Genomic DNA, 19,871 nt, shown 5'->3' on the forward strand with positions numbered 1-19,871 from the left:
TGTTTTTTCCCCCACTTAGCTTCTTCTCCTCTTACCACTTTTACCTCCTTTCTTTCTTTCCACTTGTATGTACTGATGCCTTTCTTTGTCTGGATAGCTGACTGGGTCCATAAGGCAAACAGGAGGAATTCAAGTTCATGTGTTTGTTGTTAGTGCTGCCATTCTGTTTTTATATCTAATAGTTGGGGGAGTTTGGTTTAACGTTGCCATATTTTCCACTCCGGATGTTTACAGGTTTTTTTTCTTGGTTTTTTTGTGAGCGATTGTTCAGGATTTGAAGCTGATTCAGTATTGTGATGTGGGTCAACTGTTTTCTTGCTTTGTTTTGTTTTTTCTATACAAGAGTGATGGATGCTTCCACTTGATTGCAGGCATGAGTAATTGTAGGTTGGATGTTACAGCTTTAGAAATCAGTGGATCAGATTTTTTGTAGAGCTTAAAGGGACAGCTTACCCCACAGTGACAAATGTTTACCTTTGACCTCTGCCATGTAATTATATATATTTTTCCAGTTTGAGGTTAGGTATTTGCCATAGAAGGAGCTTTTTTCCCTGCCACCAAACTATACCCACCAAGCGTGTCACTCTGCAGAAGAAGGCGTCCACCTAGCTGTGATAAGAGGCTCATGCTGGTGACAGGATCCCAAAAAACTGCTCAAAACAAGCTTTGTGGATTTTGAGCAACCATGACATGATTTCCATTGTGTTTAAGAGAGAGCAAACATTTCAAGAGCCTTTCTTTTCTTTTTCCAATACTTGGCAACTCAAACGTAGACTTGTTGCAGACCCTATCTTCACTTAATTTCTTAATCCCAGTCATAATGTTTATCCGAACCCAGTTTATACACAGCACAAACAAAACACAGCTGTGAATGCTATTTTTTTTTAAAGCAATTTTAAAAAAAATATTGGCACGAGTCATTGAGCGTGTCAGAGCAGATGTAATATTAGTGCCATCAACAGCACTGCTTGCACCTTCTGCACAAACGTATCCTGTAAAATAAGCTGAAACATATCATCAGAACTTAAACTGGTCACCGTGAAAAAGCTTTTAAGACCTGCAGTCTGTGAATGCACAAGCAGTCATTTTCTTTTTTGTTCTTTCTTTCTTTCTTTCTTACTTTCTTTCTTTCTTTCAGAACGATTACAATTTCAATAAAACAAACAAAAAATGGGAAACACAAATAAAAAACGGTCTGTACAACACAAAGAGAAGGTGTTCGAAAGGCAGCAGGAAAGAAGCAGTGGCTTATCCAGTCCTGCCCCCAGATAAATACACTCCCCAATCACCAACACAATGATATTCTTATTCTATACAACAGCACATTTATATACTCATAATGTGAATCAGCAGACAAGATAAATTTTAACTTAAATCAGACCAAACCCATGAATTTTACAACTGATTTTTTCAAAAAGGTATTTTTGTGTGTTGATGATACCAAACATTATGTATTATCCTTATTGCTCTTTTTTGAATTGTGCATATTATTATAGAGAGGTCTTGTTTTGCCCCAGATTTCAACACAATAATCCAAATATGGCAGTAAATTATTTATTTAAATTTTGCACGTGTGCGTGGTTTTGTGTAATGGGCTGAGAATGTCCTTTGTGTCTGCTCAAGCCGGTTTTCTTGAGAAAGAGCACGTAGTGAACACAGACCGCAGTGTGTTTAATGCAACAGAGCAAGAGCTGCTCTCATTTCTGCAGGCTTTTCAGTGGCTGTTCTTTAAGGTAAGCACAATTTGTGCAAGTGGGTTATCTGAAAATCATTCATATAGAGACCGATTTCACAGATTTAACACCCACTGTGACCTCAGGCAACTCTGAATTCCTCTCTGGATCCCGTCTGATGTCCACTTTGATCCACCGTCTCCACAAACTCTGTCAACTTACTTTATAGATGTGCAAAACTTGTAGGAAAAACCCTCTCTAATGATTTTATACCTCATCTCTCCTGCGCTTATTGTGTTTTCCTCCTGACAAAGTCTTTCCTTTTCGTCTACCGTCGCCTCATGGCTGGAGTCGGGCTCCGTATTGCTAATGTAAGTAACATGGATGTCAAGTTTCTGGCGATGTTGGACCCTAATTGCAGACTGAATTTTCCCAAAAGTGGAAAATTAGTGGCTCTTCTCTTTCTGCCAGATGCTCTCCATCTCTCGTTTTTCATCCTTCTCTCCATCCTGTTTATTATTACCAACTGTGGTTTGCAGAGTCATGCAGGACTTGAGGGGTTGCAGCTTTTCATAAACTGTGGTTCTTCGGCTTCAGGGCCTACAGTTCACCGTGTAAGTGCTCCAAGAAGGTCTCAGAGTACAGCCAGTGTTTTTCAGAGACGTCGTCACACGTCGCACATCAATATTGTTTTGGAATTCAACTTTATTGGCTACCACTATTAAATATGAGTCTCCTAAGAAGCCCTTTTTTCATCCTTTCCCACTCATTTCTGCTAAACTGACTCATCCACAGTGACTGAATTGTTCCCAAACTATATGTCACTCATCTCCAGGGCATGAAGAGGAGGGTGAGCTCACTGCATAGTTTAGTCTCGAGCCTTCCGCCGTGCTCCAGCACCTCAGGGATTGTTCAAATTCAAACAACTCGGTTTTACAACTAAAACAATGCAAGGCCACAGGATTGAAGAGACATGCAACTGGAAAATCTGTGCACGTTAATGTTATTTGTCTGTTTTTCCAAAGAAAATATTTGGCTAAGGACGCTGGAGGTTATCTGAAGGTGCATCCAAGACAAATGCACAACTGAGAGTGAATAAAACATGTCAGCGATTAGCTGAAAAGGGCAGAAAGTGAATGTTTGTGTGAGAGTGTGTGTGTTTGTTTGTTTCTGTGTTTATTTGGTATCTAAAGCCATCCACACAGCTATTTGTTTGTCAAGCCACTGCTTGCTCACTGCATGTGTTGATCTTCCTGATGTGTGTGTGAGTGTGTGTGTGTGCAGAATCTCTAAAAATAATTTAGAGATTCTGTAAAACTTTGCAAATATTTTTTCCTTATTCCTTCAGCATGCTGCTTCAAACTGCTTGTTGAGCTCGGTGAGATCATACAAGTGTTTCAAATAAAAATCAGCAGCATATTTGTCTGGAAATGGAATATCACTTAAATAATTGTGACCTCCACGAAGGCAATTATGTTTTCACTTTGTCATTTTCAGCCTAAATTTTCCCAGATTTTTTCTCAGACTTCGGCAGTGGGTCAAGAAAGAACCAAAGAAATATATTTTGGGAACAGATACTCAGAAATAGTTTGGGAAAGCATGAATTAAAATAAAGCAGAATAATATTTGCTATTATGCATGCACAAATGCTATTACAGGCAGATATTCAGCACTTGGTGGAAACTAAATCCATTCAGGCTTGTAGACATGGTCAAGATGTCTTGTTGAAGTTCAAACTGAGCGTTAGAACTGCGAAGAAAGGTGATTTAATGGACTTTGACTGTGGTGTGGTTGTTACTGTCAGCCAGGCAAGTCTGATGTACTGGAATTTTCCCACAAAACCTTTTCCTTTTTTTTTTTTTTACTGAGAATGATCTGGAAAAAATGGAAATATCAAGTGAGCAGCAGTTTTGATTAAAAATACTTTGGTGATGCCGGAGGTCAGAGGAGAATAGGCGTACTGCTTTGAGGTGATAGGAAGGCAACAGCAACTCAAATAACAACCAAGTTATGCAGAAGAGCATCTCTGAACACACCACACGTTGAACCTTGAGGCAGATGGGTTACAGCAGCAGAAGACCACACCAAGTGTCACTACTGTCAGCTAACAACAGGAAACTGAGGCAACAGTTTGCACAGGGTCGCCAAATTCATAGAACAGAGTTTAGAAAAGTATTGCTCTCTCATTTAGTTTTCCCGAATGGCCTCAGGAATTGATGTGACAAGGATTTATTCGAATGGTTTTCTTTTCAGGGAAAGGGTGGAAAAAGAGCGAACAGTTCAAACCAGTAAAAACTTGTCATACTTGTGACATCACATGTGTTGATGGACAGCATGGATGTAACGGTCGTACAAATCTGAGAGCATTGACAGATATTAGCACAATGAGTTCCTGCTGACAGACGTGAGGCCTGTGTGTGAGTGCTTTTTTTTTCTTTGCACACAACACATTTAATTTCAAACCTTTAGTCAACGCAGGAAGGTAAAACCTTGAGTAATTAAGCTTAATAAAGAGGTATTTGATCTGAGAACCGCTTTCCCCCAGAATGCGTAAACTCACAGAGTTGTAGCTCGTCTTTCATTTCCAGTGACCTACAGTATCTTATCAGTTATCCTCATAGTTATTGGAGGGTAACTTAATGTCAGTGGCGGTAAGTCACCTTGAATGATCGGTTTGATTTAGACTGTAAAAGCTCAGCTACAGAGTGGATCACCTTTTGCCTGAGTTGTATACTTTGTATTTGTGCTAACACTGTTATATATCCACCTCTCAACGGCAACATGCTAATGGCTTATTTAGAAATTTCGAGCACGCTGACATAGTTATTTACCTTAGAGCACCACGTCTTCACAGTGCTGTGACTCTTTGAATGTGTGACACTATTTGAGTGGAACGATTTTTTAAGGTGGGCCTTGTTCGCGACACATAAATCTTTGCAGGTTTCAACATCAGCAGATAAATCAACCTGAAAATGATGAGACCAAGTCTGTCATAGCAGTGCTGCTCTCTTTTGGCTCTGAACTGCATCAAGTCTGCGTTTCACATTCCTTACAAGCATGGGCAACGGCATGTGCTGCGAGGAGGATGTGGACTATGCACAATCCTCACCAGGGTGCTGATGCTTTTGTTTTTTTGTTTTATGGGAACTGAACCCCAGTATGAAGATGCGCATCCTCGCCTTAGTTTTACAAGTTTGTCGTGTCAGGTTTCACTTTCCCTCAGTCTTCCACATCTAAAAATAAATAAACTGCTTCTTTCAGCACTTTCTACCTTGTGATCAGTGAAATTTATCCCCCATTATTTTTGAATCATTCCCGTGTTCATGGTTTGACCACATAATTTTTACTCGTCTACTGTCTCCTGAATGAGGTCGACCACCAGATTCTCTCTCGCTCTCCACTCTCCCCCCAGCGCATCGCTCTGGCAGCCAAACCGCAAGCCGCAGTTACCCAGCATTCCTTGGAGAGGATGAGAGAGGCTTCAAGTAGCAGACTGTTAAATTAACATTCATGAGGAACCTCTCAAGTCACAGAACTGTTTCATGAGATCAACTGTTGCTGAATTTCACCACTGAAATGTAAAGTAGCACTTCCATTGTAGTGTTATTGTTCTGCAGATTTGCTGTTTGAGACAAAGAACAAAACCGATTTTGAAACAACTCCAAGACTTAGAAAAAAAAATATCAAAGGGCCGAATGAGGGCTTACTGTTTGTGCATTTTACACTGTGTCTGGGAAATTTGCATGAAAGTCACATCTTTAAGAAATAAGAAAAGACCAGACACAGGACCTGAGAGACGCATATAGTCCTTTCAGATGAGCCAACTACTGTTCACTGACGCTTCATCAGAAAATGGTCTCAGTGGAAGGGTGGCTGCCAAGAAGCCATTCTTAAGGAAAGGAAACAGGGAAAAAAGGCTGCGGTATGCCAGATTACACAAGAACTGGACTGAAAATTAGTGGCAACAGGTCTTATGGAGTGCCATCCATCATTTGGATTGGGGGGAGACCCACATGAGCACAGGACGAATATGTAAACTCCACACAGAAAAGGCCCCAGACAGACGGCACCTTCCTGAGGCAACAGTGCTAACCACCACGCCACTGTGACTCTTCAAATTCAGATTTAACACTCTAATGAATTTATAACATAATGTGTAACAAGATGGAGGTTCTGTCACGGTTTGACAGCCAGTAGTGTTGGAGATCTTGTCAAAACTGATGGAATTATGAATGCAGAACAGCAACATTAGATTTTGATCCATCATTTAATGCCATCTGGAAAGCATCTGACTGGCAGTGGGTTCATTTTTCAGCATGACAATTGAAGCAGTGTGGGAAGAAAATGCAACCAACATCTGAAGAAGAGCTTTGAATGCCCTTCAGGAAGCCCGGAGAACTATTCCTGAAGACTACTTAAAGAAAGTTGACTTAAGAGAGCTCAGAATGTGTTTCAGAGTAAAGGTGGTCACAGCAAATATTGACTTTCAAACTGTTTTTGTCCTACATACTGTACCCCCATGTATGTGTGAACCTTTCAGTAAATCACCGCACACATTCCTATTATATTCCTAGCATAAAATAAAGAAATTATTAGGGGCTCAAGACTTTTGCACAGTGCTGTGCATTCACAAGATGCAACAAAAACCTGTTGTGGTATTTAACGCTAGCAGGAGTTTGCCCTTAGCCTACTGAAATTAAAATTACTTTCACATCCTCCCCAGCTGTTCACTGTAACTGAAACATATAACTGGTTATTTAGTAGTAAACTTACACAAAGTAACAACCAGGTGAATTAAAAAAATAAGCTAAAAATCAGACTAATGAAAAAATTCAATTTTTCTATTTTACGGTTTTGTGTTTAACCGAGCTAACTCCTTTTAAATCGAATATGCAAATGCATTAATCCTTAAGTCAGTGCATTAGTTAATGTCATAACTAATGATATAAAACATGTGCTAGGTTGTCATTTACACTTACATGAACCCATTTTATTCCAGAAAAATTCCACTTTCCAGCACACTTGAACTCTACATATTAAGCATAAATGTAGCAACATGTATTTTTTTCCCCAGACAAATGAACTCATTTCCATAATGCATAGACAAGGATTTTAATGTATGCTTCCCTTACAAATCACTGACTTTCACACTAAGCAATAGTCACTTTTCAACAACCCACGATGCATTGCATCTGTGTATACAGTAGGTACTGCAGCCCAAAACAGCATTTATTAAAAGGCAACATAATTATGGTACAAATACTCAGAACAGACTGTCACCACACACTGGTCATTCTCTACAAGCTGTTAGTCAGAGGAGAAAGGACTGTCTCGCTCCTTTAGACTGGGGCGGTGTAAAATATATAAATGAAATTTGTCAAGAGCAGTAGCAACACATGAAACCAACTGTGAGGTCATTAGCACATCCTTTCCCTACATGTTCCCGATATCATTCCGGCAGTTTTCCTACAAACACGGCTGACTGAGCAGGTAATCTGATGTGGTTATATTTCCCCATCATGTGTTTTATTACCCTTGGATGTAAAAATCTTTAATTTCCTCGCACATTTCAATTTCTTGCCTCAGCAGAGAATCAAATTAGAACTTTCAGGGACTTCTGTTAGTATGGAGACACGGCCAACAACGACTCAAATTAGAGTTGTTTTCATTAGCACAGGATCAGTTTTAATATTGATTGCTCCAAAATTAGCCTGTCTGCACGTGTGGGTGCTTTCCTCTGCTTCATGACATACAAACAACTCAAAACACACAAACAATTCACACAAAAAACCCAAACAAATTCCTGAAAAAAATAATTTGCCTTTTTTTTTACCATCTAAATACAGTACAATGCGAACCCAACTATATGCAGAAAATTTCAAAAATTATTTTTTTGAAGCAGCACACTAAACTCGTTTGAACCTGTTGAAATGTTAGTACTATTTTTTTTCTTTGCTCTTTACTCATTTGCATGACAGGATTTGGATTAAACGGTTGTCAAATAAAAAGAAACGTCTTCCTTTTATCTGCATTCATCTCATGGCGCTGTACAATTTAAGAAACGGTTACAATTTTCAAACCACATCATGCAAACATATGTAACCAGCACTAAATTACATGAGCAAGAATGATCAGCTGAAAGTCAACGACAGAGAGCAGTGAGATCATCGCTTTTACTGCTTTTGAGAGCGCTGAGCTCAGGACAGGACGGTCACTGTAACAGGTCCCAAAGCAAAAGTACAGAATATCCAATTAAATGCACACAAAACACCTTAACATCTGCAGCAACCAACATGAACACGCTATAAATGAACATTTATAGATTCTCCAGCATTTACATACTAAGATTCATTATAAAAGCCAGTAAAAGGACCAATAAAACTCTGTTTGTCCATGTAGGTTTTTAAAGGGAACTGAATGTAATAAATGTGAAATATTTGCTTTTTATTCTCACATAAAATGCACTGATGGGTGTAAAGTGGGTCTTTGTAAACACCAGTGTCAAAGCTGTCCCTTGTTGTTGATTTACCTTGTCATATTGTAAGTAGTTTAATGTTATTTTCATTAACAATTAATGAAAAATATCATTAGCTTACATTTTGTCTTCAAGCATCCAGTCTAAATTTACAGTAATTAACCGTAAAACTACATCTTAAAGCTCAAAGTATAACATGTACAAAATATGAAGTTCCAGAAAGAGGTTCTGTTGCAACAACTCTCACCAATAGACCCATCATAGTGTATATCCTAAAGGCACCTTAGACAAAGAGAAATCCCTGTGTGCAAGTGGTTAAAGAGGTTCAAAGTCGAAAAACAAATGTGAACAAAAGATAAATGGAGAAGTTTTTTCCTCTCAGAATTCCTAACCACTGCATGGAAACACTGTATCACCATGAGAAAGGCTACATAGTAAATAAATGGAGTTTTCATTGCATAAACTATTCTGTTGCTGATTGTCTAAAAGCATGACTTAAAGACACAGAATGCAGCTCTGTAATATTACAAGATTCGACTCAGTTTTTGTTTCAAATGCTGCAAAAAAATATGCCAGAAATGCTCCGTCGTTCTGGCACTGCGTCATTTGTTTCGTACTGCGATGATGCATTACTGAAACAGTGTATGTTTTTAAAAATAGGAAAACATGCATTGGGAAATTCTCTCCTGATCATGCAGATATTGTTTCTGGATTTGTACTTCAAAGTCTAACAGTAGGAAGGAACACACAAATATACAAAACAATAAAAACAAACAATGAGACGAACTGAATTCAAAAAACAAAAACAAAAACCTTAACAATTAAAAACAGTGTCCAACAAGCTCTGTTCTGCTTCGGCAAAAACAATCCCCCCAGAAACGCTGATGGAAAAGTTCGCCTTCCCCCCCTTCCTTGGTATCCTCTCCCCCTTTTAAACTCATCCCAAAAATCACCCGCTGTGGTGCATCATCATCGTTATCATCAATTCTTCCACCTCCTCCACTTTCAACCGGGTTTATGACTTTCCTCTTCAGGCTGGGCTGGCTTGCTCCCCCTGCAGACGAGAGGTTGGAATGACTCAGTAGTCCAGCAACCAGATAAGTGGGGAGACAGCGCCTCTGGTGCCACCGAGGGAGTTTAAATTGGAAAGTGACTTGGGATCAATTAGACAGGTAGGTGGAGCAGGTATGGATCAGACCCTGCTGGTCGGGTGGCAGCGGTATGTTGGACAGTTGGACAGAGCATCTACTCCGCTGTCGACGTTCTGGGAGCACCCTCCCTCGCAGCAAGCCTCTGGGAGAGATACAGCAGACAATATGAGGAATGAATCTACCTGACATGAAAAACGGTGAATAATGTTACACACAGCAAAAGAGGAGCCACCTGCATCTTCCCCCGGCATCAGCAGATGAGCTGGGTTGGCTCCTTCTTGTCCCGTGCCGAGCTGGAGACGCCTCATGTGACGAACCACTGCTGTGGCGTTGAACGCTTGCTGCAGAGGAAAAGCAATAATGAAACTTTAAATTGGAGGAGAATCTACTTGCCAATTTTGGACAAATTAGGATCTGGATGGCAATTTAACCCTCTGGGGATCAAGTCACTGTAGCTGAAATCGCTAACCCTAATTACATTTTCTAATTGCCCAATACAGTTAACTTAAAATATAGCAAACCAGACCAGTTGTAATCTCTGTCCTCTCCTTTAATGCTAAAAATGAAAAGAACAATGCAACATGTAAGTAGAACTGGGAGGCTTGCTTACCTTCCACTTGCTCTTAGCAAAATTCTTCTTAATCTGCGCACTGACAGACTCGTGAATGTTCTTGTCCAGCGCAGTATCCCCAGCAATCCTGACAAAGGAAATGGCTTTCAGTGCAAGTGTGTTTTATTTGTGTGCATAATGGATAGGAATCATTGTTCTACAGATATGGTCACACCTAGTTAACCAACATGCAGTCCAAACACTTACAATATTTACATCACTTAAGTGGAATTATTGAAGATTTGCATTAGCAAAACAACATTATTCTTCTTTGGAAAAATTATGTGTACAAGGAGGCATACCACGGGTGCTGCAGAGCCTGCTCACAAGTGTAACGTATGCTGGGATCTTTCTCCATCAGATGTACTATAAAATCTTTAGCTGAAAAGGTAAAAAAATATATATTTTAAACGTTATCAACTGCATAAAACTGTTTAATGAATGATTAATAACCGTCCTGTACCATCAGTCTAAAACTGGATTAAGCTTATTAATGCAATAACACTTCAGTGTTTTAACTTGAAGCCAAGAGTCAAAACTAAGAATATTTTTTTACATTTGATCATTGCCTGATCTTGTGAGTTAAATGCCTGCAGGGTAAACTTTAGGGTTTGGAAGGAACAAAAAGATCAAGTATCCGTCTGGCACTCGGTGTCAAATGGAGTGTCAGGTAGGTGGGAGATTTTTCTGCTCACTGTGAGGGTCTGTGTTTTGCAGAGAGAAGTATTCAACACTGGTGTGCAAAACCGCCGTTCACAATATTCACTATTGGATAAATGCCACTCATTCACAAGGTAATATTTTATGAATTTGGCAAAGATACTTGTAGTAAAACATTTAAATCAGCAGATACGTGTGCAGACACACAAAATAATTACAATGTTCTTCCTGCCGGTTGTGGAATGCAATATCTAATGTAATTTCCAGGTGTGATTTAATGACTAGAAACCGTATCAAAGAAAGTTTTTGAAGTTTTTCCAGGACATGTGAGCACTCTGGAGTGTACAATCCCAAATAACAAATGCAGACAAGCACTGGCTGAGACTGTAACAATATAAGAAAAAGGAAGTAAATTTCTACTAAATTTCTAGTGGATCATCTCTTTCTGTGTAATCCAGAAAGAACTATCAATGATTTAAAGAGGAGGATGTTTCTGACCTCAAAGAAAAAGAATGAACTAATTTGATGGTTTCCACAATACACACCCAGAACACGATCCTCTGGTGATTTGGGAAACTTTGTTAAAAGGGTGTGTTCCTTCTTTAATCACAGTTTCCAGTGTGATCAGCCTGAAAAGTATCAGTTCCAGAAAGCTCTTTGTGAGAGGTCCCATGTCTGTACTGTACCTGAATCAGAGATATCGTCCCAGTACGGAGAATCAAACTCATATTCTGCTTTCAGGATCTGTTCAAACAGTTTGGCATCATTCTCGTCATAGAAGGGAGGATAACCACACAACCTGAAACACAGAGACAGCACAGGCTGACACTTCCCTTTACAGACACGCTTCAGCTTTTCTGTGATGCTAAAGCCGTAATCACTCCTTTTTAGTAGCTCTGCTTGTTTTGATTTGGCAGATTTTAATGCTGGGTGCCCTTCCTGATGCAACCACCAAGGGATTAGTGTCTATTCCTGGGATCCAACCATGAATCCTTTGCTTGTTAGCTGAATGTTAAAATTAACACTGCTGCTGCTGAATCCAAAACATGCTGCATCCTGATTAATCCTTATCAAAACTTGACTGTTAAAATATTGCATCTCTGCAGAAGTGATTCATCTTGTATAAAGATACATCTAAAAGGTGTACTCACAGAATATATGCTATGACACCAATAGACCAGCAGTCCACTGCTTTACTGTAGGGCTTCTGAGCCAAAACTTCAGGGGCTGAGGAAACACAAGGTCATAGCTATTTAGGCACAATATAACAAGACTTAGCCTTCATAGTGTCTGATACATGTTTAGCATGCTTTGTGTCTTACTTTTTCATACACAGTACACCATCTCTGAGATCTCTAAACTGTGTTATGAAGCTGAGATCTGAGAAAAAGGTGGTGTACACGCCTAAAGTTGTTTTTTATAAACAAATTTCTAGTATATGACTCCTTTACCGACATATCCAGGAGTTCCACAGGCTGTTGACATCACACTGCCAGAGCCCTCAATTTTTGACAGACCAAAGTCACTGATCATGATTTTGGAGTCTTCATCCATGCTGTAATACAGCAGATTCTCTGGCTTTGGATGGAGGGACAACAGAACAGAGCGTAAATAAAATGCAAGATAAACCCCCATAGCACAAAGACATTGATGAAAATGAAACCATATCTCATTATGTTGTAGTGAAAAAACAAAAAAAGAGAGACAACAACCTACAAGAATAAACTCAAATTCACTACCATTTGTCACACAGGGTCAATCTTTTCAAACAGAGTTCTGGTCCCTGATTCACCTTGAGGTCACGGTGCACAATGCCCATGTCGTGGAGGTATTTGACAGCATCCAGGATCTGCTGAATGAGCTTACTGGCATCTTTCTCCGTGTAGAAGCCCTTCTCTATGATACGATCAAAGAGTTCCCCACCAGACACTCTGTATTTTCAATGTGGATAAAGTAAGAAAGACGAAAAGAACAGTGAGAAGGGGAATAAAAATAGAAGGGAAGCATGGAAATTTAAACGTGTAGAAGAGAGATAAGAAAATAATCCCTGCTAACTCCAGCAAATAAAAATCTTTTATAGTTAGTTATAAACCACTACTTCAGATAAAGTTACTTTCTTACAACCACATGGGAAAAAAATGCTTTCAGTCTAAAATTATAATAAGTCAGTCAGTCTGACAAGGTCTGCTTCATATTTTGCCACTAGATGGCGACATGACTCTATCTAAGGAATTTCGAGTACATTATGAAGATGATTGTTTTAACACACCTAATACCTGCACAGGAAATTTAACATCTTACAAACAGCTAAAGAAAGAAAAGAGGAGATGATATGGATGTTTAGACAAGCAATGCATGGAAAGCTGGGTTGCTGAACTCATTCGGCCAGTGTCCCTGTGTCACTTTACCCACATATTCAGTTCCCTCCATGATACATTCCTATTCCTGCATACATTTTCACATATATGTGCAGCCTCTGTTTGACATCAGTTGGCAGAGGTAAAATAAAAATGAACAGGATAGTGATGCAGCTAAACATAAAAGAGTGAACAACCATGAATGAGGTCAAACAACACAAAAATATTATGAGGGAATTCAAACTCTCTCCCCTGATAAATGTGCATCTTCCCTCTTTGCTGGTGTTTTTCATTTCCCTAATTTTACAGTCATTAATAAATTAATAATACAGGTTTTCTATTTTCTGGAGTCCTTTTTCTAATGCCTTTGTTTTTCCTCTCTCGCTATGACATTTCACTAGTTGAGGTGGGTTGGACACTGACTGGCAGCTAGTATGAGGGCAAACTCCCCACTGTTGCTCACAAGTAGGCAAAGTACAGAGTTTTCTTGTGTCTGTGTGTGTGTGTGCGAGTGCTGCATGCCTGTGTGAATGTGTTGCAGGGTGCAATTCATGGCATGTGACAAGCCGTGTGTGGGAGAGAACACAAGTAGGCACGCAAAGACAAATCACAAAGTCCCACACATATGTGAATACTCACAGTTGCATGACAAGGTAGAGGTGTGATTTACTCTCAAATATGTCTTCCAGAGATACAATGTTGGTGTGTTTGATCCTGTGAAGAGAGGAAAAAAAGGAAAAAGCAGGCGAGAAGTTCAGTTGTTAATTCTGTTCTTCAAGCAGTACTTGCAAAAAACTGGTTTTACATGTGATCTTTATCCAATATTTATTGCTAAGAGCTGTTTGCAGAGAGCAAAATAATAATTTTCTGTCATGTTTTTTGTGGGACACTCATTGCATTTTAGCAGTTTAAGCAGAGCTTCCACTGTTCTGCTGCCCCATGTCTGCAGATACAGGTGCGAGACGGGCTCATCAGATTAAGATTACTCTTGTACATCTCTGTCTAACCAATGTGTAATGTTAGCACACCTGCAATATGTCAAACGTATGTCTCATGCAAATGCTACTGTCAATAAATAACTTTAACCAAACTTTCTGCTAGTTTTTTTAGTGAGGATATGTTAAAAGTAATTTACTAACACATACATCTACAGTCATGTAACAAAGGAAAATACACGCTCTTTCTATCCTGAGGTTTAGGTGATGACACTTTTTTTTTTTTTTTTTTTTTTAAATGTCTACCGTATGTCCCTAGTTTCTAAAATTACTTGGATACAACTTAATCTGAAAAAAATATATATACATAACACTGTTTGATAGTCAGCGTGGCCTTAAAAAACATATCAAGAAAAATTTAAGAAGTGAAGGACAAAAGAAAAAAAATGGCAGGTGTAAAAAGAAAAAAAAAACAACAATCAAAAATAGATCAATAGTGTCTGACAGCCATGTCCTCAAGCAAAAAGGAAAAAACAAAAAAACTAAGACCTGACCCAGGACCTGAGAGATATAGCTGGTCTTTCCATCTACTGTTCACTGAAGCCTCATCAGAAATGGTCTCAGTGGAAGGGTGGCTGTTAAGAAGACATTTTTTGGGGAAGAGAAACAAGTAGGAAAGGCTGACATATGCTAGATTACACAAGAACTGAAATGAAAATGCAAAAATCTGATAGTGTGAAGAATCCAAATGTGAAACATTTTCTTGAAACGGTTGTCAGTATTTATGGAGGATGTGAGAAAAGAGGTACAAGAGAGAGCATCAAAAGCCATGTTTAAAATACGGCTGAGGTTCTGTCATGGTTTGGAGATTTTGATTGAACATGCAATATCATCTGGAGACCATCTGATTGGTAACGACTTCATTGTTCAACCTTACAATGGTCCCAAACACACTGAGAATGCAGTAAAAGCATACCTGGAAAGAAAAACACACAGTGGATCACTATCAGTCATGGATTGGCTTCCACAGAGCCCAGACCTCAACATTATTGAAGCAGTGTGGGATCAGCTTGGGTGAGACAAAATGTGACAGCCAACATCCAAAGAAGAGCTTTGAATGTCCTTCAAGAAGCTTGCAGAACTATTCCTGAACTTTACTTAAAAAAAATGACAAGGAAGCTGCCTAAAAGAGATTAGACTGTGTTAAAGAATAAAGGTGCTCATGCCAAATATTTACTTTCAAGCTCATAAGTCTGTACAAACTCTGGGTTGGTCTTTGGTCTTGCTGTGTTTCCACTGATGTTTGCACATGTTTCAATAAATCACTGCACCTAGTTCCATTTTAGGAGCAAAACATAAAGAAATATGGGTGACTCAATCTTTTTTCACAGTACTGTATATCAAGGAGAAGAGGTTTTTTTCCTGGTACAGGAACCAACTCATAAAAATATTGCCCCATAATGCTACCTTTAACTTCAGCTTTGATTCTTTTCTGATTTTTCCTTTTCTCTCATCATGCACTCTGAGTGTTTGTTACCTCAGTGCCTGGTCTAAGGTGTGTGTTTGAAGGTTACCGAGTTGAAGGCAGGAAGACAAAGACAACACAAAGCCATGTGTCTAAGATGTACCCAAGGTAACTATGTATGCGTCATCCTGTGCTCACGCTGGATTACAGCAATGAGTCTTATCCACCTTCATTCAGCGGCTTAGCTCTGTGTGGAGCGAGAAACGGACACGTGAAGACTCACATGCAGTTTCACACACACGATTACATAAGGTCTGCGACATGTAGTACACATTCTGTGCTTGTGTGGACGATGAACCTACGGGTGGACACGGGTCATTGTGACTGTCAGAAAGCTGAAGTGTCTATTTAGGGTTCGGTCCTCTGCTGACCCCTGTCAGCACCCGTGGGTCTCACAGGAGCTTGGATCACAGAAAGTCAGCAAATTAGAGAACAGAGCTGCCAACTTTGCAGTGAGCAAGAAGCAAACTTGACATTAGAGTGAAAGTAAGAAAACAGGAAATTCTAGTGATTCTTAAATGCTGCTGATCTTTTATTGATTTATTTAACCCACCCTTTGGATTTTGCTGTCTTAGACTTTAAAGTTAAAAATTAATTCAATTTTTTCTGTTCACACCTTTTGTATTTTATTGTATTCTTCCAGAGCACTGAGTGGGCCAACCACAAACGAAAGAATGGTTCTTATAAAACTCATATTAAAATTTTAAAGTGTTTCCAGAGAAACTGTAAACATAATGTTTTTTTCAGATCAGAAGAGATTCAATTAGTCAAATGAAAAGAAACAAGCCGCCAAAACAGAACTGTTAATCTGTTACCCATCATGTTTTTGCCTTACATGCTGCTATAGAGTTAAGTTATAGCTGAGAATTTGAATTTGCAGTTACTTCAGTTCATGTACATGCAAATAAAACATTTTAAATAACTTCTGATTTTCAGAACTGTATAATCACTTTATAATCTTCCACAACTTTGCTGCGTTGGAAGCAGCTACTCTACTGGCAACAAGGTTCCCTGTGTGACACTGAGCAGAATATACAGTCACATCACCCACTGCATGCCTCATCTTGTGAATTCACTTTGTAGTAAAGGTGTCAGATACAAGCTTGTGGTCTGACACAAACATCTGTAGCCTTCTTATCTGTCCAGTCCAGTGTTAAATGAGATGGAGCCAAAGACAAGCTTAAGGTATGATATTCAGGCTTTGCTGCAAACCTTTCCAGATTTGAAACAAAGTAAGAGGGCGACTTCACAGAAATTCCTCCGACTGGCACAGCTACAAGTGATTCGGAGAGTACGATTAGTCACTGTATTTACAAATGTCTGTGCTTCAGTAAATGTTTGGTCTAGATAGACTGGGGGAAAGACAAACAGCCCGTGTAACATTTATTAGCAAGACAAAATAGAAAAGCGAAACAGGAAAGACGTATTTCTACACTAGCTTGGTGATCATATATTCAATACACTGACCTCTTTTATACAATTCATTGTAAGACGTGTCAAGCATTAAATACACACCAATACATTTACAGTGGGAGAAATAACAAAAGCCATAGAGGATGACGGGTTTGGGTTTGGCCTGACAGGGAGTGAAGGCAGATACCGAGTGGCCACATAACGTGGCAGCTGACTGTTTAAAAAACAATTTCATGCGACAGCTGTGTCCCTCGGTCATAAACAAACAGCAGGATTACTCTGTTTCAGTGTTGTTCCACTGTGCTGTTAAAGTATTTATTAAGGCAGAGAGTAAAATGTGGAGAGAAAGAGTCTCTTATGGGTGTAACACAATGGTGAGACTGGTTTTCACTGGTTACGTACATAATCAGTTTTGTATTCTTGTTTGACTGGTTGAGTTAAACAGTGGAAATTTTATTTTGGTGATTTTATGAACTACAACACTGTTTCTAAAAAAAATAAGTACGCTTTGAAAAATAAAAACAGAATGCAATAATTTAAAAATGATTTAAACCCTATATTTAGTTGAAAATAATACAGAAATATATCAAAGTGTTTAAAAAAAAGCAACACTTTTTTAAAAAAAAAAATTAGGAAGGAGCAACAAAAGATAGCAAAAGTGGTTCAAAGCCAGAATAATATTATTATACATAAAATGGAAATCCTAGAAAAAAAGTGAACCTGAAAAAGGTTCACAGTTGCACACACAAACTTTGGAAACACATAAACTTTAAATAAATCTCAGTTTTTCATAAACAGGATCAAGAAACACTGTCACATATTGTGTGCCTGAGCTTATGGACTAAAGCGTAGTAGAAAATCTTCCTGTGGTCTTTGCAATCAAAGTCACGGATATCCTGACTTCTCCAAGCTAAAGCGCAAAGTGCACATTAACGATGGGTAAAGTGAGGCTTTGTGCAAACATTCAAAGCAATTGTGTCAGAACTGTTTTGAGACACTCATCTCCACAGTGACACCTATTGGCCAGTTTTGCTATTGTCACAGGTTGACAATGCTCTTCTTCTCTAAATGACCATAGAGAAAAGTGTTGCACACTTCTACTATGAACATGTTTTGAAGAAATGCCCATACAACAAAAGGAGAAAAACCCTTAAGAACCTTAAACGACAAAGCTGTGACTGTAAGCAAATACTACTTCCCCCCCTTTTAAGTTTACATGCATGTGGTTGTTTCCGTTGTTTTGAAATTCAGTGAAATGTAAACAAACCAATTAAATGTTTGTTTATTGTGACAACAATTTCAATGTCACCTACTTTGTAGGTAGGGCGTAGAGCAGAGGTGGGGAACTCCAGGCCTCAAGGGCCGGTGTCCTGCAGGTTTTAGATATCACCCTGGGTCAACACACCTGAATCAAATGATTAGTTCATTACCAGGCCTCTGGAGAACTTCAAGACATGTCGAGGAGGTAATTTAGCTATTAGAATCAGCTGTGTTGGATCAAGGACACACTTAAATCCTGCAGGACACCGGCTCTTCAGGCCTGGAGTTCCCCACCCCTGGTGTAGAGTGTAGGCCTCAGTAATCTTTATGGAAGATGTTTCATCTACAGTGGAACGAATGGAGCTAATTATGCTAATGAAAAAATTAACAATGTCTATGTAAATATTTTTATTCACAAATATGAGTCTTTCAGCTGTTTTGTGGATGAGTTGGGTTCTTTTTTGTAAATTACCACCCTACACGTGGCAAAAATCTTTTCACACTTACTGTGGGTATACACGGGTATTTTTTGCCAAGCTCTAAAGGTGTGGATAAACAACACCTTATTCATGCCATCATCAGTGACCTCTACAGTGGCATCAGCAGTTGCACTGTGGGTGCCATGAGTTTCACTAACCCAGCTGTCAAAAGGTTCCTACAATCTCTGCTGAGTCCTGAGCTGTGGTTACTGCTGCCACTCCTGCTCCTGGTCTTGGTCCAGCTGCTGCTGACTTTCAAACTTTCTGGAAGTTTGCAGTGACACCCGGTGTGGTCTATATACTAACAATGAACTTTGGGCGAACGCACCAAAACTTCAATTAGCTGTGATCACATTATGTGGGTGTTTTGAACTGCACTGTTTCAGAAGATCTGCGCTTCATAAGCTCAACACAGCATTGAAATTTCAGTATGGAGCATCCCACCCTAGTGCAAATGTCACAGTTAACTTGCACATCTGTAAAGGTCCCAGTAATCCTAAATAAAATGAAATGGTGTATTCAGGGCCCGATTTTTTTCACTTTAGTTTCAGTAGGGTGACTGGACAAAAACTGTGGAGTTGGGTGATTTAAGAATTAAACAACTGGACAGCAAATATGCCTCTTTTCTTAAGAAACATTTTATGAAGCCCCTGTAATGAAAACGTTACATGATCATGTTATATCAAAAACCAAAAAAACGAATGCCTGAATTTTGGGGGGTGGAGTTGGGAGTGAAATTCCTGATTCACATATTTATTTTCTGGATGCTGCCATCCAGAAGTGTTTTTCAGTAAAGGCCTTGCTTATTTTAGCAAGTGTGCCAAACTTCTGCAAGTATTACAACAGCATGCTTCTATCCAGATGCTACATATTAGTACAGCTTCATGAAACATATTTTATAAACAGTTTAAATACTCCCCCACTCAGACCCCGTTCCCAACTTTGTGTACTGGGATGAGGTGTTATAATGATTCATGAAACCACTGTACGAGTCTATGCAAACTTCACAAAGAGCAAGGCCTAATCTGCAATCCAAGTTTACTTCAGTTTACCTCATTTGTCAAAATTGGACTGTTAACTAAACTCCAACACGCTCATTCCTCCGTCCTCACCTCACCTCGTCTCCTGTAACCCAGGCAACAAGAGCGCTAAAAATAACTAGGGACCGAAAGTAGATGAGCCATTTTCACTGTGGCCTGTAATTCCCTGCATCTAAAGAAAGGTACATTTGAAAAACTTCACAACTGCAAAGAGTGAAACTGCTGCTTGCTTTAATATATTCAACATTGTTCCTCTTTCTCAGGTAGAAAGAAAACCACTTGCAGCGGTTTTC

The 19,871-nt window shown here is 39.2% G+C and overlaps 1 protein-coding gene across 3 annotated transcripts in view; it reads right to left on the bottom strand.

Moving 5' to 3' along the window:
• Positions 1–6,766: 6,766 nt before the first annotated feature.
• Positions 6,767–19,871, bottom strand: part of camk1b (calcium/calmodulin-dependent protein kinase Ib) — a 39,629-nt gene continuing 26,524 nt past the window's right edge. For all 3 annotated transcript variants that reach the window (XM_003441376.5, XM_025907368.1, XM_005469338.4), the window contains 9 exons: positions 13,566–13,640; positions 12,362–12,500; positions 12,021–12,147; positions 11,721–11,796; positions 11,256–11,368; positions 10,212–10,290; positions 9,910–9,997; positions 9,532–9,640; positions 6,767–9,441 (listed from right to left, as the gene is read on the bottom strand). In XM_003441376.5, the coding sequence (XP_003441424.1) occupies positions 9,341–9,441; positions 9,532–9,640; positions 9,910–9,997; positions 10,212–10,290; positions 11,256–11,368; positions 11,721–11,796; positions 12,021–12,147; positions 12,362–12,500; positions 13,566–13,640 (907 nt within the window). In that variant the 3' untranslated portion in view covers positions 6,767–9,340. The remainder of the gene's footprint in view (positions 9,442–9,531; positions 9,641–9,909; positions 9,998–10,211; positions 10,291–11,255; positions 11,369–11,720; positions 11,797–12,020; positions 12,148–12,361; positions 12,501–13,565; positions 13,641–19,871) is intronic.

Source organism: Oreochromis niloticus, linkage group LG5, assembly GCF_001858045.2.
Source record: "Oreochromis niloticus isolate F11D_XX linkage group LG5, O_niloticus_UMD_NMBU, whole genome shotgun sequence".
NCBI lineage: Eukaryota > Metazoa > Chordata > Actinopteri > Cichliformes > Cichlidae > Oreochromis > Oreochromis niloticus.